Source organism: Leuresthes tenuis, unplaced genomic scaffold (assembly GCF_036924035.1).
Source record: "Leuresthes tenuis unplaced genomic scaffold, fLeuTen1.0.hap1 SCAF_5, whole genome shotgun sequence".
Taxonomy (NCBI): Eukaryota; Metazoa; Chordata; class Actinopteri; order Atheriniformes; family Atherinopsidae; genus Leuresthes; species Leuresthes tenuis.
The window spans coordinates 9,685,278-9,712,333 of record NW_027325359.1 but is presented as its reverse complement, the minus strand read 5'-3'; the positions used below and the strand labels follow the sequence as shown (position 1 = coordinate 9,712,333).

General features: G+C 40.5%; 1 protein-coding gene across 1 annotated transcript; it reads left to right on the top strand.

The window, feature by feature from the left end:
* Positions 1-334: 334 nt before the first annotated feature.
* On the top strand, positions 335-27,000 carry tmem266 (transmembrane protein 266). Its single transcript, XM_072385843.1, has 11 exons — positions 335-1,206; positions 2,528-2,632; positions 7,086-7,274; positions 18,826-18,980; positions 21,068-21,141; positions 22,629-22,685; positions 22,807-22,945; positions 23,623-23,738; positions 24,240-24,432; positions 25,529-25,591; positions 25,685-27,000. The coding sequence occupies exons 2-11, from the start codon at positions 2,619-2,621 to the stop codon at positions 26,320-26,322; spliced, it is 1,638 nt and encodes a 545-aa protein (XP_072241944.1). The 5' UTR covers positions 335-1,206; positions 2,528-2,618; the 3' UTR covers positions 26,323-27,000.
* The last annotated feature ends 56 nt before the right edge of the window (positions 27,001-27,056 follow it).

Genomic DNA, 27,056 nt, shown 5'->3' with positions numbered 1-27,056 from the left:
TAATTTACAGTCAAATCCCTCTTATGGGATGAAAGTAAAGGACTTTCTAAATAAGAAGACTGAATGTTTGTATTCAATACCTGTTTTTGTGCAATTTTGCTCTGCATACCTGGAATCTCACTGGAGAGGAACTTTTTTTTTTTTTTTACCTCCAATAAGAACAAATTGAGTTTTTGGAAAGCAGAACTTATTTTAATGCACGTATGTGTATATTAAGTCAGACTTTTTATAATTGCAAAATATGGCTTACCAACTGAAAGAGAAAACTTCATGAACATATTGATATGTAGCTTTGCAGAGTGATTTCATTAGCAGACTGGTTCTTCGCTTATAAAAGCCAGAATTCACAACATATAAAACCCTTTTCTGGTGCTTCTGGGACCTCATTCCTGTGCTGGAGTTTAGGATACACATGCAGATACCAGCAGCTCTACTTTGGGGATAATAAAGTGATTACAAACTGATAAACTGCATTAAACACATTTTTTATTGCCACGGAAAACGCTGTAGTGACTCAGTATTAGTGATTTTCTTTCTTTTTCTTTTTTTTTCTGTGCGGGTGGGTTGTTATCGCGAGGAGCTCTGAAGCTCAAGAGGTGAAGTGAAGCGAGAGCGGTTTTTTTTCTACGTCGACGCTTCCATGGTGGCACAGAAACAGGGATGTATGCAGCTTCTAACGACTTGCCTAATGCGAACTACATTTATTCTTTATTTGTCGGCATTATGCATGTCTCTTGTATAAATTGTACTCCACTTTCTCTGCGTTGACGACGCCGCTCATCACACATCTGTAACTGCTGGAATCCCTTTTTCAGCACCTGGACAGCTCCCGGTTGCGAACCTCTTCTTTTAATCGGGCACATGGAGTCCCAGATGTGATTGTGGGGGAAGCCCTGCAAGCACATTATGCCTCCCCCCGAACATATCGTTATCTCCGTGATTCAGTGTCAGGCTCTTCGTCTCCACTGAAGGATGGTGCTTAGAGTCGGAAGGAAGTGTTTTCATCGAGCGCTATCCTCGGAGAGGCGATACGGGTGCGTGGCTACCGCAAATTTACAGCTAATCGCAGCCTACACACAACAAGACCCGAGCTTCCCTTACATTGATCATCATCAGCGAGGAGGGAGATATTACCATCATCACCACTGCGAGGGCAAAGGAGTCACGATCATACTTTACACAATGTAGAGCAGGAAAACACATCAGGTTAGTGTGTCTTTGTGTATATCTTTTAAAGGTAATTCAAAGCCCAAAGGTGATGGATGTGCTTGTGTTGGTTTTAACACAAGCAAGAATTAGGTTGCATGGCCTCTACCCACAGTGAGAAAATGAAAATGTTAACAGCCCCATAACTGTTTATGCAGCTGGTGGGAAATGATTGCAATTGCCTCCCTATTGCATTAAATGCTGAAAGCTTGGGCAGAAATGGCCCACGGTGATTGTTAGATGAAATGAAACAGCCCAGTAAAATTTGCTGCCTTTGTGGACAATCATCCCCACTAATGAAACACTTACTGCAGGCTGTAGGATTTGCAATCGGGGGCAACTCAAGATGCTCATTGTTGAAATTCAATCTATCTGATAAATGACGATTTGCTCAAGTCTAGAAATACTTTGCTGGGCAGTGGACTATCTTTTTTGGATCACAGTGAGTCCATACAATCACCAAGTATTTCACAGTGCGTTAACCTCTTTGACTTTCTGCACATCTTTATTTTCTGCTCCCGTAATATCATCCCAAAGTCTATATTTTGGGAGCTGCAGTGAAACTATATCACTCCTAGCCTTTGAATGACCTGCGTTGATTTGTCCTGAGCAGCATTTAATCTGCTTTGTTTCACCACATTACTCTGCCGTGGTTGTGAATGCTGACTCCTCACCCCTGAATCTCTGTGCCTTGGTGTCACCCTACCTCAAACGCACCACATCTAAACCACAAGGACATACCGACAATGTTTAATGATTTGAGTCATACCCTATAAGCTGATTTCCTACTTATATTAGTCAATATGCCATCTTAAACCAGTAGCTACACCTGTGACTTTCCATGTCTGTTAAGCAGCTGGATTGGGCTTTCACTAAAAACGGCTCGGACATCAATGGCTCTCTGTGCTGTGGCACAAAGAGTTACCCTCCTGCTGTACTTGCTATGCAAGAGGTGTGATGTTCCTCAGCCCCTGATTCATGAAGCGGAGCGTATATTGGAGGAGATTTAAAATCCATTACAGTTTAGTGCTCCCCAGGAAAATAGTTGAACAGTTCAGAGCTAAACCCACTCTTAGGACAGGATGCCTTCAGGAAAAGCATAAGCACTGCTATTTCACTGATAATTCTGAGTGCATTTGTGCTTTTCTGAGGCAAACTGTATATGTGTTTAAAAATTCTGAGAGAAAGCATTGTTTTTGACCATTGAAATTTGAGTTGGTAAAGAATCTACCCACAAGATCTCTCAGCAGTTGTTGTAGAGTATTTAATCTCCTCTGTCAGTTTTAATTGTCTTGTATTTTTGTATTTTCTGTACTTATAGGTGTGGTAGGAGCCAGGTCCCTGCAGTGGTGAAATCGTATTTCACACTTGGGGTCATTTAGTGTGGACATTTGCAGCAACAATATCTTGACATGAGCAACACACAGTAAGTATACCACTTGCTAGTCTTGTTTGAAACCATGTGTGAGAATATGACATTTTAAATCTCTGCCAATGAACATGCAGACTTATTCTAAAGGAATCTCAGGTAGGCAGGTCCTGATTAGCAGAATGGGACCTGCACATTCTCATGTCCCTCCTGTGAGTTGTTCTGAACAGAAACCAGCGGGAAATTGTTTCTGAGAGTGCGAGTACAACTGGCCACCTCTTGTCACTGCTGGCTTCACTTAGCATTCAGGACAGATGCTCACATGTCATCTTCTCTTATTAATAATTGCTCTGTGTGTGGTCCTCCAGACAGTCCCTGCATTCTGATTACAGTAGGAGTGGGGCTGGGGCTAAGAGAAGGGAAAGGGGAGGGAGCTGAGTGGGAGGAAGTGAAGTGGAGTAGTGTGGAGTGGAGTGAGAGGTGAATGCAAAGTGTGTTCAGTCAGCTGCATCTTCTGCAAAGCACAGGATGCTGCTTGCAACCAACAGGGACTTCTGTCTGGGCCTCGAACCAGCGGATTAGTGCAGCTAATGGTTGATAACTAGTACATTTTTAAAGAGTAAAACTGATGCAAATAATCTGCACCCAATTAATAGAATGTGTTGACTGTTTGGTTGTACAGAAGCACAATTTAATGCTGCTGAGTGCCGGTGCCTCGCAATATAGTGACAGATGGGAAACTCTCATGCAGAGAAAGGTTTTTGGAATTTACTTTTCACTCCTGCTCTCTTAGAGTTGATGTTCCTGTAAACCCTCCCTTTCCCCTTTCTGCCTGTAGCATTGTAGTATCTCTGTTCTGGAAGCAGTCGGTTGCACGATGGTAAAATATTAGATGCTCCAATACAACAAACTCAAGGTGGAAATATTTACACAGCTCTCAAGCATAGTTTCGATAGAAAAGATACAGAAACCCCAATGAGCCTGTGCTCATTAGGCTTGACAACAATAGAGGTGATTTAGGTTGTACTTTTCTCAATTTTCAGAATGACAAATTTAGTAAGTCAGCTGATTAACAATTTCTGATTTAAAGTAGTGTCTGTGTTTATATTATTATTCACATTTGAAGATATTGTGGATCACAATTTAGAGATGTAGATGTGCATGTTTATGGACGAAACCATGAACAACAATTTCTTGAGAGCAACTCTTCTTTCTCAGATACCTTTTCTAGTGCACTGAAATGAGAGCTGAGAATGCCTCATGCTGACTACTTCATTCTGAACACCTTTTCTCTCAGTGCTCTTTTCCAATCTTCTGCTCACCACTGATGTCCCGGTTTCTGACCTCACTGACTTTAGTCAGGTCCACCAACCCAGCAAAGTTAATCTGTGTTCCTGACTGGAACATCAAGTTTGATCACACCAGCTGGGAAAATCATTGTCAGTCGCGGAGCAGCTGCCATTGTTTCACATACTTACTTACAAGTTCAGGTATCTGCTGTTGAACAACATGCATCCTCTTCAATAAGACAAGGGGAAGCATTATTTTAGGAATCATCTGAGTTCACTGTATCCTCTTTAAAATGTGCAGTGATTTATGGGGCTGTGCGCACCGTTTAAGTCTGTAAATGAATAACTTAACAATAGAGTTTTAAGAAATTGCCAATATCTTAGTAGTGCCAGTGAAATAGTTTTTTTTTATCCAAAATCCGATGCACTGCAGCATATTCTTCTGTGCAACATCATTTTTCTCACAATTTTGGGACTCACTCCTCTAAAATAAAACACTTGGATTTTGTAGTGTATTTTGAGTCAATGTCATATCCTCTGCTGGTGCAACAGTGCAGTGGAAATGTGAATATCCCCCATATCTTAAATAAAAAATGTAAAATAAAAAATCTCCGTTAGAGGCTTTGCTGTGCACCAAGAAGTGACCAAATGTCCCAAATAAACTTGTTGGGTAAGACAGAGCAGCTAGGTTATAGACAGCTAGCTCTAAATATCATGGCAGTGAGCTCTCCGAATGACAGTGAAACCGATGCCCTTTGTAAACCAACAGTTCATGCTGAAGCAGCCCTTTAAAATCTGTTAAAATGAGAGAGGATTTAAAGTATTCCCATTTATCACTCTGACAGTGCATTTGATCATTTTTGTTTTCAATTTTTAGGATCACAAGGTATCATAATTCATGACTGACAGTTTTTGATAATGATTGTAGTTCAGCAGTTAACAGTATTTAACATAAACACCTCATCTGAACACTGCTGTAAGATTCACATTAAAGCTATAAGACGTGTTAGCAAAGGTATCTCCCAGTATGGGAATTTGAAATAATAATAATAATAATGATAATTTCTAGTTTAGGCAGTTGTGAGTGAGTTAAAACTATCTGCCAACAGAGCAGATGGATGCAAATGTCAATAATCTCAAACCTCTCACCTACATTCACAGGCCTGACTATGTTTATCCCCATGTATATACATGCATGTGCCATGGAGTTTTGAAATGTCCTAACATTAAGTATATACCAAAATAGAATTAGATATTTAGGCCAGACTCCAACTGGATTTAGTATTTGTTTTATCTTTGCCTGTTTTAGCCTTACAGACTAAAGCTTCACTTACAGTAAACCTGCCCCAAGCATTGCAATCCATTTTAATGTCAGCAATGCAATCATCCTCATACTGGTGTATATACTTAGAGGAAATATATGTTTAGAATTTTTCTGTTTAGGTTCAGCAATATTGTAATTCACTGGTTTTGAATTCCTTTCTCACAAGAGGCTGCAGAAAACTGGTATGGATAATAAGCCAGTTTCATTCAAACCCCCAAAATCTCAGAAAATGCTGAGTCATGTATTGCTCAGGAGCTTCTTTGTACAGGATGTTGTTTTAAGTTATACAAATACATATAAAAGGAATCCATCTAAACCTCAGTGTGTATTTTCTTGGCTTTAAATTCAAGGCTATCCATCTTATAATGTTGTTACAAACAACGCTTAACAACCGCACCATTGACATTAATTCTTTCTGTTGATCACCACATGGTGACTTATAGTGATGTCATAAAAAATGCTGGTGTAATGAAAAGAAAGGGAGGATCCTTGAAATACAAAATTCTTTTCATTAATGTTTGACATCTTTGACATGTGCATTTCGTTTGATCTGCAATTAACAATTAAGTCGCTCCTGTCTGAATTTGTGTTTTAATGTGTGTCAGAGTTGCATTCAGAAACGTTAAGAAGCTCAGGAACACTGTTTTCTTTGTCACATCTTTTCCCTGCAGCAATAAATCCTTTATGTTAACCTTCTTGCTTCCTCATTGCATTTGCTGTTGTGGCATACCTGAGCCTTTAGCTGGCTGATGCTGGCTGTCCTTGTCTCTATCGTTCCACTCCCTCCCCAGGATGGCATCCAGCCACGTCACTGGGCTCTGCACATAATGGCTCCTGGCCTGCTTCGTGATTATCTGGAAATGTGATTTTGATGCACTAAACAGTTTGTGTCTGTCATGAATGATTAGTGTCCTTGTTGCAGTTGGTCAAAGGTGCCAACTCCACAGAAAACACAGGGATGTTAAGGTGTGTATTTAAGTGGGCACAGCACATCTATAGCTGCACTGACATGCTGAAAGAATCAGCGAGAAAAAGAAGCAAGGGACTTTGTGTTGTGCAGCCGTAAGAATAGGAAATGTTTTCAATTGTAGTTTTTAATGTTTAAAAATGTTAAGAAACTTAACCTCCTATGTTAAGTATATAGCTGTGATTCTTGGTTTCCTGTGAATAACAAAACAAACTTTCAAGAGACTCCATATAGGAGATCCAAGAAGTAAATCACGGTACAAAAGATCTTTTTTCCATTCTAGACCTGAATCATTAACATTTATCTCAAAGGTAGGTATACTCAGCGGTCTTCTACTAACTGGTTTGTCCCATCTCTAGCACAGACATTGTAGAATTCACCATCGCTTTTGTTCTCCCTGTCTTGTAATCAATGCCTTCCTCTGCTGATAAGTACTCCAGTTATTGATGTCTTTATGCTGGCCTGCAGCCAAGCAATGTGAGCCTCCTGTTCCAGGGTGACTTCTCCTTGTCTGCTATTGGCTGAGCTTGAAGGATGGCAGCCCTCCCTACACATTCAAGTTCATTGGCAGATAAAATGATACCTCTGCTGGTTCTGCCAAATGTAGCTAACTTCACAGTGATAATTTTGAGAAAAACCTTTTAAAAAATGTTGTACATTAATCTTAGCATTTAAGTATATTGAAATTAGGAGTTCAATGAAGGTTTATCCAACTTACTTTACTTCATTCAACATAATTTGAACATTGATTGACCAAGCCTGTATTTTTAATAAAATATTGAATATTTTAATTTTGGATGTTTTATTATTGGCATTGTGTAAAGTAGTGGTCAGTACTCATTGTTTTCTGACCCAAACCAAGGGAAGTCATAGGCTAAAGTTCTCTGGCTGTATTGTTGCTTTGATTGTGGTGTGTGTTGTGTGTCCCAGGGCTCCTCCCCAGGCTGGAGCCTCGGATCTGGAGGTCATATCCCAGCAGGTGGAGGAGGACAACCAGTGTGTGGCTCCGGTCCAGTTGGTCAGCTTTGCCTACAGAGACTTGCCTTTGGCGGCCCTGGACATATCTCTTGCTGGATCCCAGCTCATCTCTAACCCAGATGAAGAGGACAACAGAGAGGGGTAGGTCTCATCACTTCGCTTCCCTTCACTGAGGTAATGAGAGTTAATAACTGGTAAAGCCTGAACGGCAACCTTAACGTGGTAATGTTAAGGAGGCACTGTATTTAAAGAATCTAGACCTACATCAAAATCAACACTTTATTATCAATTTTACTTCTTGTCTTTTGATTAATATCAAAGAATGTGTGATTTGGAGAAACTGGTAACAGATGAGGAGCAAGATTATCAATGAAATCTTTACATAATTAATTTGTATACTACGAAGCCCAAAATCTAATTACATATTGATTGATGTTCTGGAAATTTGCCTACACAGTTAAGATACTAGAGCCATTGTGTCTGCTTTTTGAGTCAAAGTGCTACATTCCTAATTAAGCCAGAATTGCAATTACTGCAATCTATAATCTACCCTGCCAGCGAAAACTCTCCTGTCACTCCTTTCATTGCTCGTTACTGCACATTGTAATTACACCTGGTGTATTGAATCGGGCCTCGCTTAATACTTGAGTCAGTAAAATCAGGATATTTGGCAATAAATTCATTAGTGTCATGTTAAATGGGCATTATCTCACTCGTTTCAGCTCAATGACACAGCAATTTCTCTCTATCATGCCGGTTTCTGTTCACAATGTTGATTACCAGCAGAAAACAAAGAGTGTTGTTTGTACCCTGGCTTTCCTGAAATGTCAGAGCCTTGTGGCAGCACTGTATCTACCCATGAGGCCTGTTTGTTCTGGGCTTGTGGTTTTATTTTATTCTTTATTTTTTTTCTCATCACCATAACACCATGCTGCAGCCCCAGTGTTCTCAGGACAGGACACACCCCTCCCTGAGCACCCCTGTAGCAAGTGTCCATGGCTCTCCACTCAGGAAGCGTGACTCACAATGCTCTTGGCGTGCTGTGATGCTGGCATCCAAGCAGAAAAAGTAGACAAACAGCATAAGCTTAATTAAAGCATCCGGCATGTCGCCATCCAAGCCCCGGTGTGGCAGCTGACCGTGTCCGGCTGGACTTTGCCTGGTTTGGCCTGGTTCAGGCTGATTGCTCTGTGGGATGGAGGGCAGAGACAGATGGGTCCTGTCCCAAACACCCACTCCATTAGTCTTCCTCAAATTGTTCTCACTCTCTTGCTCTCAAAGCGTACAAAAACACACATTTATAGCAGTGCAACAGCAAAGGGCAGGATCTGACACCCCAATAAAAATATCATCACAGCGGGCTCCCCGATGTGACACCATATGATATTTTGGTCTCCTGGGATTTGGCATTGAGCAGTGGAAAAGTCATGGACTGTCAAGGCATGTCTCTGAAGGAAGCATATAAATCAACAATGTAAACATTTTATGTCTTATGAAAGGTTAAGAAGTGATGATTTTGATCAGTTAAACTCACACCACAGAGACAAAGGGAGGTTGATATATTCAGAAAAAATTGAAAAACTGTGCAATCTCTCACACATGTGAGTATGTTCGATGAGCTTTTCTGATTGGAATTCCTGATTTTCAAGTAACGGGCATTCCAAGATGCAGTTGTCACTGCAGTTTTACACACTCATTTATCATTCGAACGAGCCACTGGTCACGGCTGCCTTTGTGACTCAACTTCCTAACAATGTTAGAAATGACACAAGGGCGGATATGTTGTATGCTGCATGATATAAACTGCTCAGGTCTACAGATGCAGTTTCATGGGGATTATTTTACTGTAGATGCTGTAGACCTTCTGCAGTATATAAACGATCGCGAACAAGAATGTGAACCTGTCTTTGCTTCAGTTCTGCTAATGAAAAAGTTTGTTTCACAGTCTTCAATGATCTGCATTCCCTGCATTCCATTGTTATAACATCATTCCCAGTTATGCTCTTTTTTTTGTGGTGACTTCTGGAGTAGAACATAGGCGTGGATGTTTTCATTTTAACATGATTACATTTTTTTCCATTTAGTTTGTGAAGTTCAAGCACTTCTTTCTGGCATTTAACTGAACAGAATGCTTTTATACAGTAATCAGAGACAGACCCCTTTTCCATTCTACAAAGCTTCAAAGCATTTGTAGAAGGTTGTTTGGTTTTGTTTCATATTCGTGTACAAAAAAAAAGGAGAGGGAAAACACACCGTAGATGCACATTTAGTCTTGCATAGCAGCTTTGCGTGGTCCTTTATTAGGATATGTGGGTGACTATGTAGGAGGTGGATGTTCTTGTGGACTACAAGGAGTACACACAGTTCTTGCAGATTGTGTGCAGTGATGAGCTAGATGGAATTATTAATAGAAAGGTGAGGGTGGTGGCTTGCGGTTGAATGAGGAGTATGAGTATGAGGAATGAAGATGTAAACCTGAGAAATCTGGGACAAATTTGGAATGATAAGTAATTACTTTTACCCAAGAACTGCAGTAAAGAAAAAGAACCGGGTAGTTACATTCGACTTGACTATATTTCAGAGAAAATATTGTACATTTGATGTTTCCAAAGATCTCAAATGCATATCAACAACATGTGAACAGTTTAGTGAAAACTTCACAGAAAAAATTAATCGGAAAATTTTAAAATTAAAAATCAAAAACATCAGAATTTCAAAGATTCATATTTTCAAATCTTTACATTTACATTGTAATGGGGTAACTCTGAGGTTTTTTAAAATTTATATAATGAATTATTAATGATAAATTAGATAATGGAGAAAAGAATCAGGAGATTAAGCTGTCATTACAGAATTCATTAGTTACATGTTTGATATCATGATAATAATTCTAACAATTCTAACCCTCTGACGTGAGTACATTTGGCACTTTGAAATACAGTTTCCCAATAAAACAGTCATTATTTGACTAATGTAACACTTATTTGCATGGCTACTATTTGAGAAAGAGTAGGGAATTGTATGGTGTTGCTAAAAAGTCTTAGAATATTATGTCCACCACTAAGAAACTGGAACTTAAGAGAGTAATTGTCCTGAGTGACTGTCACTACACATTGCTCTCACAAAGGTTGCATTAATCCCATTCACCACATTATGGGAAAAACCTAGCAGGACTGAGAGACCTGACGAATGTTGAGTTTGTATTCATCAAGTCATCATTTCACCAATGCATGAGAATTTTTCTGGTGAATTACAAAATGACATCACACCAAATGAAATCTAGCTACTGTAGCAAGCTCCGACTTGCTTAGCTTCATGTGATATTTAAATTGGCCATTAAGGGCCACTATTTCTACACCATGGTTTATCATACGTCAGCAACATTGCAGAATTTGCATCCATTTAACCAAACGTTATTGTAATTTGCCAACACAAAGATCTGTTTTGGATGTGTGTCATTGTTACTGTCCATCGACAAAAGGAGTACTTTATGTCACAGAAAACACTTTATTAGGCACAGTGATAAGTAAAAGGAGACCTGGAGTTTGTCCTGACTCCCAGTTCAGCCTGCTGTCCACAGCAGCAGTAACATATGCCACTGATCTCCAGTGCCAGACTGAGAGGTGTGAGATGACAGACTGTTCACATGAGTCAACCCGCCGCTCTGACTGAAGAGGAGGTGGAGGGCAGTAAAAGATAGGAGAACTGGAGCAGATGACCTTCCTTAACAGTTCCATTCACAAAGCTGCCATCTGTGGATCAAAAATTATTTGGCCAGTCTTTTGTTTTCATGCTGCAATGTAGAGTGGGATTTAAACAGTGCAGTGCTGCATCGTGAAAACACAGTTGCTGGCTGATACAGTGCTGGGTATAATTTCAGCTATAAGCCAGGCTGCACTTATCTTATTGCTCAAGATAATGTTAAAACTTGATCCAATAATTTCTTCCACCACATGACAACAAGCTATAATCAGACTCTGTTGGTTGAGAATGCCCAAGGTCAAAGTAAGCCGTAATGATTAGAACTGTAGAATACATCTATGAGGGGCATTGCTGGAGTCTAATATGAGACTTGGCAGCAGTAGTATTTCATGGAGGTTTTGGAACCACTGCCATACTGTACCTGTTCTGTGCTGATGGATGTCTGAAAAGGGAGCAGGATTTCTCTTTTTCCTCTCCCGTGAGTCCTTTTCAAACATACACACACAGAAACAGTCCTCTCAATCAAATTGGCTCTCCTGCCTGGCACCGTGTGCGACACAATAGATGACATTTGAGTGCAGGGTTTGAGGGTTTGTTAATATTCACAGACATGCAAAGTGTGAGATTGCTTTTTAGGCCGTGAGCGAGGGAGATCAAGTGTCCTGGTGAAAACCTATTTATCAGGGACAGCTTGTCTGCTGCTCTGCACACGAAGCCCCCATCCATCTCCATTTGTTTAGTATCTGTGGCCCATTTCTCTGGCTGAGGCTAGCTCTGAGTCCCCTGTGCTAGGTTGTTTTCCAGTGTACGATGCAAGGATTTCAGAGATGATGTGTAATTGTTCTTAGGAATGGGTTGAGTGGTTTGGTTATATTGAGAGGCGGCCACAATTTTTCCTAAATAAGATTAGAAGAACCAAAAAGCCACTCTAGATATTAAACTTTATTTATCGGTACCTGTATTTGATTACTCCATTTCATCCGATTTGTTAATTCACTGCAAGTGTTTGGTGATTCCCCAGGCTGGAAGCTGCAAGAGACTTTTGCCAGTCGGAAATTAAATCTTCATATGATCATCAGTGATAACTAAACTTTATTCTGTAAATGTATGGCTTCGCTGGTTTCTTTGCAGGGGGTCCTAACCTCTTTTGTCTGTGATAACACAGATACCTCAACAATGATGCAGGAATGGAATGAGTTGTTTTTTTTAGTTGGCTTCTTCCTTGATTTTCAAGCAGCATGGGCAGTGGCCTCAACTTGTGCTCTCTCTGGAAATTGAATCTCTCAAGTTAGAAAAAAAAAAAAAATCAAAGATTAAATGTCTCTTCAAGAGCATAAAGTATGTTAAAGAACAGGTACAAGGGAGAGTGCTTGAACAGCCTGAATGAGATGAAGTGTTCCAACCTCTGCTGTTCACCAGCCTGCAGGCGCACAGTTGTGGTCCATTTTCCCCTGCCCGAGCCTGCTGAGTTCAGCAGATTGGTGTGAATCGGTTGAAGTTTATACTGGAGGAACCATGGGGCTTTATAGTTATCAGAACAGAGGGAGAGAAATTGAGAGGAGACAGAGAGAGAGAGAGATAACTTCAATACAAAAGAAGTTCAGCAGCATTCCCATGTTTCACAAAATGGCTGTCAAAATAACCACTTTCATATGTACCTATCAAGTGAATCCTTTTACATCCTTTTTAAGGCGTGCCTATGTGCCTCTGAGAGGGACTGAAACACAAGAAAAGAGTAGAGAAAGAAGAAATTTGATTTAAAGTTAAAGTGTTTGCAGCAAAATATAGTTAAAGTGTCAAAGTAATAGTACTGGGGTAGTCCTCCTGAAATGCCAAAAAAAATAAGACATTACTAGATTATCTTTTCTGAGGCATCGGTGTGTAAGCAACGTGTCACCGCAGTAGCTGCGGGCAATTAAGCTAGTTTGAACTGACATAAGATGACTAAACAATTGAAAACTACTAATTTGATATCTATCAGTTTGTAATATTTTAATGAATGCTCATGCTCTCAATGAATGTAGTAGAGTTAAAAGAAACAACAGTATTTCTCTTTGATTGTAGTTGAGCAGAGACATGATGGAGCATAAACCAGAAATGTTCTTCTTACCAGAACTTCTGTCTTATTCTACTGGGAAATGTAAGAGTAAAGTGGCCTAACACTTTCCCAGAAAAGAAACCATGAAGGTAAACTGCTATTTGTATACAGAGGCCATTTTCGGGACTGTCATGTCACATGTCTGAATATGCAAAAAAATGCAAACATGTGATCCTATTCTGGAGCCCTGATAGAAAATATAAAATAATGTTAGTTTCATGTTGAGGACACCAGCCAGCTCAGTGCGGTGTACGTCAGCAGTGTGTTCATGTGTTCAGATGCTTGTGAGATGAGGGGCTGTGTGTCTTCCTGCAGGCAGGGGAACTGTGTGAAGTTGTGTGTCAGCTGGCTGAGGCAAAAGTTGTGCTGTTCTTATTGATATTGGTTCAAATTGGAGACACATTTTTAGTATTGTTTAGTATCGTAGTATTCATTTTTGGTGACTGCATAGCAACATGTCACAGATCTTTACCCTGACGTTCAGAACTTTTTCCCCTGAGCAAAGTGGACCTGTTGTAGAAGTACAATGAAGACATCAGTCAGCATCTTCACATGCACGGTGGCGTTGAGTTGGGCCATTTAACTTGACCACCATCCCTGTAAAATTTTACATGCACAGCAGTGGTATTGAGTTTTTGACCGAAATACGTCTAACCCCATGACACTATGGGCTGTGTGACAAAAATGTTCACGTCAATCTGCCGCTTTTAACGTTCTCTGTGGAAGATCATCGTAAATGTTGATATAAAATTTCAGGGCTGATTTTCAGTCGCAATTTTTTATGCGTTTAGCCTTCAAACAAAAGAAACAGAAATATATGTGAATGAAAGCAGCTTCGCTGGCTGTATCTATATGCACTTACACTTCACTGTTTTTCGCAAGAAGATGCAAAAAGATGGAACCTGAGAGCACCCACAGAGCACCCAGGCCCATTTGGGTTGAGAGTATACACATTATTTCTGTGTGTTAGTCCAGTTTTGAAAAGCTTGATTTTGGTCAGAATAACCTGTTTTACATGCATTTTAAAAGTTGGTCAGGCTAACAGAATAAGTATTTTTTTTAGTGTGTGTGTGTAGTGTGTGTGTGCGTGCGTGCGTGTGCGTGTGTGTGTGTATGTGTGTGTGCATTCGTTCGTTAAAATTGACACCTCAGTGGAGGTGATAGCCTTTCACTCATTACTTCTGAATGAATTTCACCCACTTGCAGCCTTCTCCTTCTCCATCTGTTAACCCACAAACACATACACAAACCAAGCACCACCTCTCTGATTTAATTTCCATTTAACACGTAGGTGCCTAATGAGTTTACCTTGTATTTTATCCTGTCTCAATTACAGGAGACAGTCTAATGAAAGAGATGCTTCTTGAGATAGTATCCACAGTGAAAGTTACTCAGCTGGGGACAGAGCCAAAACTCTGTTGTGTCTGTGTGAATGGGCCCCCACAGGGCAACCACACTCTTTAGTCTGTGCCAGTCATCCTGCTTAATGTCTTTGTCCGCTTTGTCTGGCTGGAGTAGCCATTCTGCAGCCAGCATCATTTACGGCATGCCATCACTTCCATCACAGGTCACTATTGATCAGTCTCATGATCTAATCCTCTGGCTCTGCGCTGCTGCCAGACACACTTCGATCCTCCCTCAGTGTGTTACCATTGTTTGCTACCCTGCTGATATCTTCATGAACTTGTCCACAGCGCACGCTAACCCACATATTTCATTTACTTCACACACAATGTCCTTTAAAGGTGTGTGTGTTTGTGTGAAATGTTTGCCTGTGCACTTATATATCTGTCCATGCACAGTCTCTGATGTATTGCCCAGTTGATATGAACTCATTTTGACCCTTTTCCTCCTAGGCTTACTCCACCAATGAAGCAATCTCATTTCCTCATAAATACTTCAGGTCCTCAGTGTTCAAGGTTTAAAGTGATTTGCCTAAAATTAAGTTTCTGAGCTTGGAGTAATCCATCACTGCCATTTATTCTGCTTCCAGACAGGGTTTTTCTTTACGGGTTTATTAAATTAATACCTTTTTTGCCAGGCTTGTGGGAAAGGTCTGAATGAATTATGATTTCACACAGTATGAGTTAAATTGTGTTTTTTAAACCTGGAGGTACAGTAAGTGAGCTATCTCACTCTTTCTGTAGGGTGCGCTGCAAACTCGATCTTTTAACTAATGGTCTACAAATGTCCTGTGACTGGATGTTAAACGTCTCATTGGGTAAATGTTTCTTTTCCTTGGCTCTACTGCACTGGCAGATGGGGTCGGACATTCCATTGAAATAGATCGGTCCTGGGGAGAGTCTCCTTGGTATTTGCTAATGATACCATTACCCTTCACCCCCTTTTTGTCACCCCAGGTGTTGGGTTCCTAATCTGCTGGCTTTGGCAGGTGGTGAGGATTGTTGTAGAGAGCTGAGTGCACTTGGAAGGGAATTGACACAGTGTGGCCAAACTGCAGCCCCTCTCCTGACCTTGGTAAAAGGATGGAAAGCATGTTTAGCTCTGTAACACTAGGGGCTCAGCTGCAAGTGCACATTTACTTCACACACACCTTAAAGAACAATTCCATTTTATTCCGTTACAACCCTGTTTCCAAAAACGTGTGAAATATAAATACCAGAACTGTTTAAACCTCTTAATACAATGAAAATAGTACAAACACAACATATCAAATGGTAAAACTGAGCATTTGTGTTGCTGGTTTTTTAACTTCTCATTTCTTACATTCGATGCAAGCTTCGTGTTTCACAAAAGAGATTTGTTTACTGCTTAGTTGCATCACGTCTTTTTACAACATAATGAAAGCATTTGGGAACTGAGAAACTCAATTACTGTTTGCAAAGCATTTTTTTACCATTCATTATTGATATAGAACTTAAACCACTCAGCAGTTCAAGGCATCATTTTTTGTATTTGTTTGTTTGTTTGTTTGTTTCAGGATGGTTTTAATGGGGTAAAGGTCGGGATTAGAAGCTGGTTTTCTTAGCACCTACAGATCCATGCTCTTGTAATATGTGCTTACTGTGGTTTTGCACAGTCTTTGTGAAATAAGCTAAATCTTCCTTGAAAAAGATCTTATCAGGATGCCAGCATATGTTGCTCCAAACCCTTTATCGTGTACCATAAACTATGCCTTCATATACGTGCAAGCTACCCATGTCCACTGATGCTGGTTTTGATTTGTACACTGATAAGAAGCCAGTCATCGCTGTTCCTCTTTAGTCCAGAAAACACAGCTCCTAGAATTTTCAAAAAGGAGAAGACATTTTCTATTTGTCAGGGTTGTAGAGTTTACCACGTCTCTTCAATCCATCTTTGATGATGGCCCAAAGGAGGGAGTTATGTTTCTGAATTTTGTTTCTTAATGTTTTTTTCTTTACGTAATAGAGATTTCAGTGACTGTGGTTTCCAGAAGTGTTCCTAAACATGTGCAGGTTTCATTTTACAACAGAATTGTGGTACTACTGGAGGACCACAAACCACTCAGCTCTGGTTTTTGTGTTGCTCCTTGTTTACAGAGATTTCTATGGATTCCTTAAATGTACATTTACACAACTAATCCTGCCAGTCCTCCATCCCAACTTTTAAGTGTTGCAGAGTTCAAATTCAAATTTCGAACAGGGCATGTATTTTGTCAAATGAAAACAGTTTAACTTTTAATGTGCTGTCCGTTCTATTTTCAGTTAAAGATGAGTTTTAAATAATTTGTAATTCAAAGCTTTTTATTGTTTTTCATTTGATTCTATTCATCTGATTTAATTTACTCTCTTGTAAATGAAGATGTGGCTGCACAAATTTTCATTCATTATTATTACATTATACCAAAACAGTGTGAGAAAACAAAAGCAAAAACAGTAAGCCACACAGGTTGTAAACAAGTTTAGATTTTAACCAAATTAGACCTCGGAGACTAACTTTGAAGTAAATATTCCTAATTAGGGACAATTTGAGTAACAATTGTGCCATTTGCATTCTATTCATTTTTTTTCTCATATTCAAGCAAAACAATTAGGGATACAGTTCCTTTACTCAATCTGCACTCGTTATTTCTTTATGAATTATTCATTCTTAACATAATTACATTTGGTTTTCCTATAAGATACGAAAGTGAAACTTTGTGGAGTTTGGGCTTCTTTTGGGACAAAGCAACACAAAAAAAATTAATTACTCAAAAGTCAGTAATGTGAAATTCATGTGAATCTTACTTAAATACATCACTTGAATACATTTTACTTTAGCAAATTAATAGGAACAACAGTTATAAAAAACGCCCAAAAAGACCTGAGTTATATGAAGTCAGAATCCTCCCCATAATGCAAAGTGCATCTCTTTCTGTTCATTTCTTCTCATTCTTCCTTCACCAACTCTCCATCTTTCCTCTCTGGCTCTCCCTTCATGTCTCAGAGCCTTTGAACTGGCTACTCCCTGCTTCCTCTCTTAGTATTTGCCTCTTTCATTCTGAGCTGAAGCAAGAAGGGTGTAAAAAGTTGAAAAACTACATCTTCTCTCATCCTCCAATGGATATTGCTTGTAGTTTTCGTCTGTGGCGAAGGTAACAACAGATAGCAGCTATTTTCAAGGGAACATGCTGGCTTTCTGAGTACTGACTCTGAGGGAGGACACCGACGCCATAAATGTACAGACAGACGTGCAGGTATATTCCTTTATGAAGCACATCTGCATAGAGTCCTTGTGGAAAGCAGAGTTGCAAGAGGATGGAAGAGCCATGCTTCTGAGTCAGTCAGCCACTGAAAGCACTTGAAGCAGCAAGATAGGACATTACCCAAAGCAAGTCTGACATTTACACCTTCAGATGCAGTGTACCTAGATGAGGAGCAAGCAATGGAAATAACAGCGTGTATAACACAGCATTGCTGGTATCAGACATGGCTACTGATCCACATTTCTCCCTCATCCCCTCACTCTGAACCTCTGTCAACTTAGTCCTCACATATACAAATATATGAAATCGATAAAGGCTTCATCATTCAGTTGAGATCTGTTTGGCAACAAAATGGATCATGTACAGCCCATATTTCATGCAAGCAGAGCAGCATCATTTGGTCTGCCTGCAAGCTGACCAGCTCTAGCTAAAATGCAACTAGTAAAGTCCACCCCCAGCTTGTGAGATAAACGGACATCCAGATGGGCTTTAAGCCAGCCAGGTTCGCCCAGAGGCCTGTCTTTTTACCCAGAGCAGGGAGGGGAATCAAACACAAAAGAGAACAGGACACCTACTGAACCAGCCATCACCCTCACCCCGCTACGAATGTTCTGATATTATGAGCATTGAACAAATTATTGCTGTATATACTCACGTTCTGGTGTGAGAAAAAAATGTACAGCTTGAATGTGGATTAAGGCAGATGTCATGTAATCTGTTTCCAGGAATAGACACAAACAAACTAATGGCTGTCGTACGCACAACGCTTCCTGATGATAACGTGAAAGGATGCATTGATTTCAGAGAAGGTTTAAAAAAAAGGCAAGAATGTGCTTTAAAGGGAGACAGGGAAAGAGGGCTTAGTAGAAATTAAACCAATGTATTCATAGATTCATTTAATAATATTATTTCATTACTAATTGAATTTGAATGCTTTACATTGAATGTAAAAATTAATTAATCTCAGCATGTGCGCCAGACAGTTTTATGATTTGTTAAAAAATACAAAAATTTCCAATTGCAATAAGAATGTTGGCTTACATTGAATCTTATGTCTCAAAATTTGTGTGTCTTGGCATTTCTTCTGTTTTAAAGATCTAACCTTACGTACATGTTGCTTTTCAGTTCTGCGTTCTATTCTAGTGTTAAATTTGAAATAACACCACATCAGACATTTATCTCTGAACCATGAATCTCTGTGTCTTCCTCTGTCTCCCCCAACTCAGGTCGAACTGGCTGAAGCCATGCTGTGGACGAAGGGCGGCGCTGTGGCAGGTCTGTCTGCTGTCAGCAGGGTTCAACTGTTTCCTGGTGGCCTGTGTCATCCTGGTAGTGGTGCTGCTGATGCTGGAGCTCCTCATAGACACCAAGCTGTTGCAGTGTGAGTGACGGAAACCAAAAATAATGTGGTTGAGATTCTTTTTTTCTTTTAATGTATGGTTTGCAGTTTTGAGAGTGTAATTCTGTTAACATTACGTTCATTCTAGACTAGAAATAGCATCCTTAGAGAGGGAGGAAAGTGGAGTACTCAGCACATTTGTGTGCTCGTTGCTATGCAAAGGCATTGAGTCAATGTATAGATCTAATACTTGAGACAAAAGCTCTCTACAATTTAATTAGCATAAAAGCTAAGTAGCAGGAAGACCATGTTCTGACAGAGATAAAGCAGTGAAGAAAAGCAGCAAGTTGTTTTTGTTTTAATATAGCATGATAGTGCAAGATGTTTAAGGGAATGCAGTAAATGTCTTACTGCACGCAGGTCATGTCAGCAGGACTCACTTTAGTACAGAAAAAAGTTATTGTACTACAGGCAAAATGTGGTCATTGTTTAAATATCCAGAGTTCTTGCAGTTTTATCTCGAGAAACTCCCTACATTGAAGAAGTATTTGCTCGGCATCACAGAGAGATCCAAATGGTTACTTTTTAACCTCTCCAGGGTGTTCTTTATATAGTCAGTTGTGTTACTGAGCTATTGCCAGTTGACCTGAATAGCTGTGAGATGTTCCACTGCTTGTTGTTTGGTGTTCCACAAGTTTTCAAGTTTGTTTTTTTTGCCTCTGACACAAACTTTTTCAATGTGTTTCAGGGCTCAAATTCAAAATGAGATCACATTTTAAGAATTAATTGATCTTTTTTTTTATCTTCAACATTTTATTTGCTGCCTTCGTACTACTGTATTATCAGTTGGATATGGGGTTTGGAAATCATGACACTGTTTATGTTTTACACAGCACAGACTTATTTGGAAATACGTTAGTGACATTTCTGTAGTACACCTGCTTGGCCATGTATTTAATTTAAATTGTTACAAGAATTTGCTCTTTTTATTGATTATTGATCCCTATTGATAGAAGGTTATACTACTCATTAATGCTTTACTTGAATGGAACATCAGGGTTTCTATTCTGTGCTGGCTAATGAAATGTTATCCTATACTGGAGAATAATTGGTAATGGCTGTTATGTATCAGGCTGGCACTGTGGTTAAGTGGTCAGCAAGGTCACCTGAAGTTTCCTGGTCCAATGATCTCGCAATGCTAACAAGGGTTTTCTCCGGGTGTTCCAGTTTCACACCCCACGCATGAAAACAAGTGCATGTGGAATTAATCGTTCAAGTGGTACTGGATTGAGCACAGGTGTGAGTGTAAGGACCCATGCTTGTCTGTCTCAGTTTTGGTCCTGTGATAGACCAACTGCCTGTCCAGGGTGTCAGAAATCAAAGCACAGCATGTATGGAATCATGTGCAGAATGGCGTTAATGCTAACTGCTACCATGGTCTCATATTTCTACTGTATAATTAATCAGAGAAATAAAATCCTTCCAACATTATCCCACCGTTAACAGGAACTGTCAGAAGGTCAAAATTCATCATCCTGCGCAGTGGAAAGCTCCTCATCTATTATGAGGTGAAGATCTGGGGTGACGGCCCATTTGGTGTCAAACAGCTGACACAAAAACTGTCTTGCTCCAGTATTATCCAAATACATTCAAGTATTTACTGACTGACTGACCAGATAAAGGGAGAAGTAAGACAAATGTGAAGAGAAATAGCAGAGAAAGAAATCAAGCAAGGCAGAGTTGGCTGCAGGATGATTGTGGGGAGGACTGGGGGAAGATGAATAGACTGATGGACAGATCACTGAGCACAGCAAACAAAGACAGATGGGGGAGATGTGGTGCATGAAGACAAATGTCTCAGCCGATAGCGGGGCGCTGTTTGATGCTGTCCACAATTGGCCTGATGAATTGGTGGAAAGATATAGACACGCATACAGTATGTGGTGACTTATATTTTGGATGTTGCTTCATGCTCCAATCTGCACATTTATGCATGTGCTCACATCAGTGTGTTAGTCGTTCCACGTCATGCAGCTGTAACGGCTTTTTGATATAGAAAAATGCAGCGTCACTACGTGCTTCATGAGCTGTCCATAAAAATAATCAGTTATTCTGTTTTATTCCTTCAGTTAACAATGCTTTTCAGTTTGCCAGCATCATCCACTGGATCAGCCTGGCCATTCTTTCCGTGTTCTTCACTGAGGTGAGTCTCAACACAAAAACAGTCTCACTTACAGCTGATGCAGCAGCTCGATGATTAATGCTATGTTGTGCAGTATGTGAGGCCAATGAAGTGCACGAGCTGATTCGCACTGCAATAGGAGTGCCATGAAATGCCCTGTGCCCTTTGTCCCAGCAGGAGCAGACTCTGACAAAAAGATCTGCATCAATATTCTGAAGATATTTGAGTAAGTGTCGTTGTTAAAGGTGACACAATAAGTCCCAATCAGGCTATTCGACTGATCCGCAGCACAAACAGTTTAAAATGCAGGTGGAGCTTATATTGATGCATATTATCTTTACATCTGGCTACATTTGGATTTAAAGTTACTGGCCAATAAGATGGCTTACCAAATCAACAAAAGATATTTAATTAATTAGTCTTAAACTAATGAAACACAAGACAAAGTACTGGTATAATGTTATTAGCCTCTTTATTTCCTAATTGAACTGTTTAACTACTGATGGGAATTTGCTGTCAAAGGCAAAACAAAATAGTTTTCTTAAGTACAAAAAATGTAGGATAATGTGAAGTTGTAGGTGGAGAGAAAGATTGGGAGGCTGGTTGATTCTACTTTGAGCTGAATGTGTGACATAACGGTACCCTGCAAATCTGAACGACACACTAAATTAGATCTTTTCAGGCCTACAAGACCTCAAATAAATGGCAGGGTTGTTTCTCAAGCACAGATAAACTTTTCCTAGAATCATATGTCCGAAATTAGACCTTAGCCATCCACACTTACTCCACTTTTCATGTGAATAATTACTGCATTGCATTGTGAGAAGTCTGCGTTTTACCCAGTGCTTGAATGCCACAATATTTACCCACAAATAGTGTAGACTACTGCGTTCATATTAGGGGTTCATACAAACTGTCCCACACTATGTTAGTGTGATAAGCAAAATACCAGTGTGGAATTTCAGACACGAACGGGGCAGAAATGCCAAATGATAGTCAAATGCACGCAAAATGACAGAAATTTGGTTTCAAGAATTTATACAAAGGTTTCCCCGGGTGAAGATTATATTGTCAACATTTTATCACAATTAAAGCACAGTTCAAAGTCACATAAAAAAAAGACAAATGGGCTGTCATAAACTTTGGCACAAATCAAACTTCATGCTGCACTAGTTTAGTTATCTGAAATGAGAGGGGTGTGGGAGAGTGCCGAGCAGAATGATGTGTTAGTTCCCTGCAGCTCCACTGTGACAGTAGAAAGGAGCAAAATGCCGTGTTTCTAGTTCTTGGAATGAAATTGTATGACTGTACTAGTGAAGTGTGTGACTATGATATCACCAATGACTTACTTGGAAATGAAGAAAGGAAAGGAAAGTCAAAAGTGCAAATGGGATTTTCTGTTAAGTCCAAGTCGTCCGGCTGGTCTTCATCTGGCTCTTCTTGTTTTCTTCCATCTTACCCTGTGTAACCTGCTCTCTGTCCCCACCTCGGCTTCTCTGCTGTCTCAGACTGTGTTCAGGATTGTGGTGCTGGGGATATGGGATTACATAGAGAACAAAGTAGAGGTAAGCGCTCATGAGTCCCATTAGTCCCCTTTTCACTGCAGTGTCATTCCCTCAATGTCAAAGCTCGATGTAGCAAATGTAAAAGCCTCTTACTTATGACAGTTACTTGGTATTGTCTCAGGTGTTTGATGGGGCTGTCATCGTGCTCTCTCTGGCCCCCATGGTGGCCTCCACAGTAGCCAATGGCCCCAGCAGCCCCTGGGATGCTATCGGTCTCATCATCACATTGCGCATCTGGAGGGTCAAGAGGATCATCGATGGTAAGCCCGGGAGGGGCTGTTGCCCCTCATATCCTGTCCTTTACTGTCAGGGCACAGAGACAGATACTGCACTGTGCTCTCTGCACCGACTGCAACATTCATTCTTGAGGATGTTGCTCAATTAGCTATTTAACCAGCAATGATCGCAGCGTATGACCTATCATAAATGACCTGTGGTGCTCACAAAAAGCTGCTTCATACAAAATACTCTATCAAGTTGGTGCATAAAGATCTTTCTATGAGAGTATTTTTTTTTTCTTTAAACATGGTGCTCCCCCGTGTGGCTTTTGAATATAGTGCAGGCCATGCTCAAAGAGATGATTAGCAAGTGTGAGCATAGTTTGATCTCTGCTGTCACCTCCTACACTGACTGCTCAAGAGGTGTTGCAAAATGTAACACATTTTAATTTGACCTCAACACGACGTATCGGCTCAAACCTTGCCATGAAAAAAACATCCTTTATGTCACAGACTTTGTTAGCTGCGGCTCCTTAATAACTGCCAGCATGCAATCTTTTATTGAACTCAAGAAAAAAAACACCCTTGTTTCTATCTGTCGTACAATTAAACCAAGCTCAACACTATATTTGATAAATGTAGTTCACACCAATGTGGTCAGGCGCACAATTATACGTTTCTTTTGTAGGTAGATTTGATCGTATTTGTTTCTGTTCCAGCATATGTGCTCCAAGTGAAGGTGGAAATGGAACTGGAGATCCAGCAGTATGAGAAGGCCAAGGCAGTGAGGGAGGAACAGCTTGATCGTCTTACCCAGATCTGCCAAGAACAAGCTGTAAGTCCTCTTGTCCTCAATACCTCTCATGTCAGTTTATAGCTGCATGTAACCAGCAGAGGGCAGCAAAGTGTTGTGACAGAAAAATGTTGTGTTTGTACTCCAAAAGGCATGAAACAATCTTCAATATTGATCTCATAACATCACCAAATTATACCTTTATAGCAGTCTACATATCTTGACTGCCAGCGCTGCGTATTACAATACAATTAAGTTATCATAGTTGAATTATTGTTTTACAGTCATATTAAAGGGCTGAAAAATGTAACTGGAAGTGCATCCGCTGAGTGCTTCTCATATGTCCACCCAGAAGAAAGGAATCAGTTCTTCTGAAACTAGTAGAGAGATTGGAAATAGTGTAGCAGGTAAAATAAGTGCTTTGAGGGTAGTGGATATTTCATCAGTAAGGACTATATACAGTAAATTGTTGTCAGCCTCCTGAAAGTTTCTGTGTTTTGAAGGAAAGTAAGCATTCTCTCAATTCTTCTTCCTTCCTTTCAGTTTGAAATCCGGCAGCTGAGAGCCCACCTGGCCCAGCAGGATCTAGATCTCGTAGCAGAGCGTGAAGCAGCCATGCAGATCCACCATATGTGGGGTAAACAGAGCAGCAGCTTCCAGGAGGTGGACGGACTGGGCCCTGGGGCATCCGCGCATCGCACTCCGGCCAAAGCTAGAGACCCTGGGGGGCCTGCAGGTAACTGTGTGGAACACCCTACTGCCTTTTGTTACAGGCTACCAAAGATGTATGTGCACAGCAGAGGCAACTCGGGCTGGGCTTTCCACAATAAAGCCAACAATGAATCATCACTCAACAGTCACTAGTGATGTTTTCAGAATTACTCAAAAACAATGAAAGATGTCCAATATTGCTCTCTCACTTTTTAACAAACAGTATGTATGTGTATATATAAAGTCGAATTTCTTTAAAGCTAACACAACTTTTCATACGTGTACTTCTATAAACTTAATAAAGCATTCCTCTATGCCTTAATATTTGTGATCAGCTCAAATATGTTCAAAGCAGGTATGCTATAAGTGGAGCTGATCTCTCAAGAAACAATATATGTAATGATAATATATGGAAATCATCACACAAATTCCTCCCATCTCAATGTTTGAGGATAATAGTGGACTTCACACACAGTGTCCAATAGTCTTTTCTGCTCGGGAAATTTCCTGAGAGAATGAAATTACTCGAAAGTATCAAAGTCATGACAAAAGTTGTCCAAATTCTCAAACTGCTAAGAAAAAGGTGGAAAATAATAATACAAACATGATAAGATTGTATTAAACAAAGTATTTCTGAAATATATCAGTAGTTTTAGTGCTGCAGACCCACATCACATCTTGGTGTCAGTGTGGTCAGACTCTCACTGCAGGGCGGTTGTCTCATCATCATCTTTCCTTAACCCCTTGATGTTTTCCAAAGAAAAAAAAACTCAAGAAAAGATGATGGGGAGGTAATATCTTTGACTATGCAACCAGACCTACAGAATCATGTGTCACACCATCCTCATCAAAATTCTGGTGCCACAAAGTGACAACTAAAACCTTTGAAGACTTAGTACAACAAAGCATAATCAGAACAGGTGATATTGGGGCTCAAAATACAGAAGCTTTTTCTTGATCAAAGCTATAAATCATAGCATGGCTGACACATGGGTACTTGGCAACTTTCTGTTATCTTGGCATACTTTGCATTCATTTTAGATTAATATTGCAGTTCACAGATTGCACAGTAAAACAAGTGTGGCCCACAGATGATTAACACTGGATTTACTTTTTCCTAGATCATCATGGTCAGGATGATATGAACAACTACATCAGCCAGTACTACAGTGAGCCAAGCAGCGGTGAGCATCAGCAAACCCCTGCTTCAATCTCATCCGCAGCCCATGCAACATCATTAGATTACAAGACTCAAACATTTTGTGTTGTCTTTGCAGATATGGGGATCCCAGACCCAGCCCGTGTCATCACCACAGCAGCCATTGATGTACACCTGCCTAACAACCCCAGCCAGCTTCCCTCCTCTCTAGTGAGCGCAGACGCCGTGCCGTCCAGCCGTCTGCAGCGCACCGGCAGCTCGGTCAGTGAGGCCTCCACAACCACAGTCTCCCGCACCAGCTTCAGCGCCCGTCAGCACAGTGTCAGCAGCCACACGCTGGGCTCCACCATGGACTGCAGCTCCACTGTGCGAGAGGCCTCCACCTCCACAGACTACAGCGACCAGCGTTGCTACCCCCCACCCTACAGCAGCCCTTTAGCACTGGGCACTCAGCCACGGGGGAGTCCCAGTGCTGTGGTGCAGGAGTTACTCTCCTCTCTTTCTGAGGACTCTTGCCTCACCCAGAAGGGCCTTGACCCTGTCAACCTCAAGCCGCCCAGCCCGACAGGTTTCACAAAAACCAGCCCCGAGCTGGAACGCAGGGTCAACATTTACAACAAGAGGAACCAGGAGAGCCGGATTGGGCTTCACACCAAGACTGTCATCAATCTGCAGGGTAATGAGCCTCTTCTGGAAGAGAAGTACAGGATGATGGGGCGAGTAGATACTCCAATCAACCGCCTATCCGAGACATAAAACTACGAAGAACAACATTACACGACTTATTCTCTAGATCAGATGCAAAAATTAATGCAAAACTAAACTCCTACATTGTTGGGAGTCTCTGGTACATTAACTGTGCGTTTGTCATTCTCTTCATACTGCGAGGATGAACTTGCCAGAGCAGCAAAAACAAAGCTCATGTACAACAGATGAAGAGAGACCTATCTGGCAACACCTTTCAGGAATTTACACTTTCTTACTTTTCCTAAAAACAAACCAGCAACGATGCAGAAGCCTAACATGATCAAACAGGCCTGTGCAGCAAATCTGGCTTTTAACAGGTTGTAGTTTGATTTGTTAAAAATCAAACAGAAGAGAGGATGGTGCTGAGGGCTTGCAGTAGCTCCAACTGAGATGTCCAACTTGTCATGGTCATCAATCTAGTGTCTCAAAAGTCACAAAAATCCGTCTGACGGACTGCTGCAGGGTACATTGGATCCGTCTCAGCTTATGTCCTTTGACTTTCTACGCAATTATTGGTGTTTTTATCTCAACTTCGAGTGAAAAGAAAGCGAAGTCCACTTGATGAGTGTTTTTTTTTTGTTTTTTTGCCATGACTGGAAGCAAAGCAAGCTCAGCTGAGTCAGTTTAAGATTTTTTTTTTTTTTTGCAAAGTACAGCATGACCCTCACACACTGAGAATGGTGAAAAGCTTCGTGCACATGCCAGATTCATACGATTCAGGTCTAAAATTATGTGTTTTCTTA

Bases quoted from the DNA above. Each gene is read 5' to 3' on its own strand.
- tmem266 (XM_072385843.1), top strand. The intron at 22,946-23,622 runs GTAAGCCCGGGA...TTTCTGTTCCAG, and splicing joins GGTCAAGAGGATCATCGATG to CATATGTGCTCCAAGTGAAG. The intron at 25,592-25,684 runs GTGAGCATCAGC...TTGTCTTTGCAG, and splicing joins CTACAGTGAGCCAAGCAGCG to ATATGGGGATCCCAGACCCA.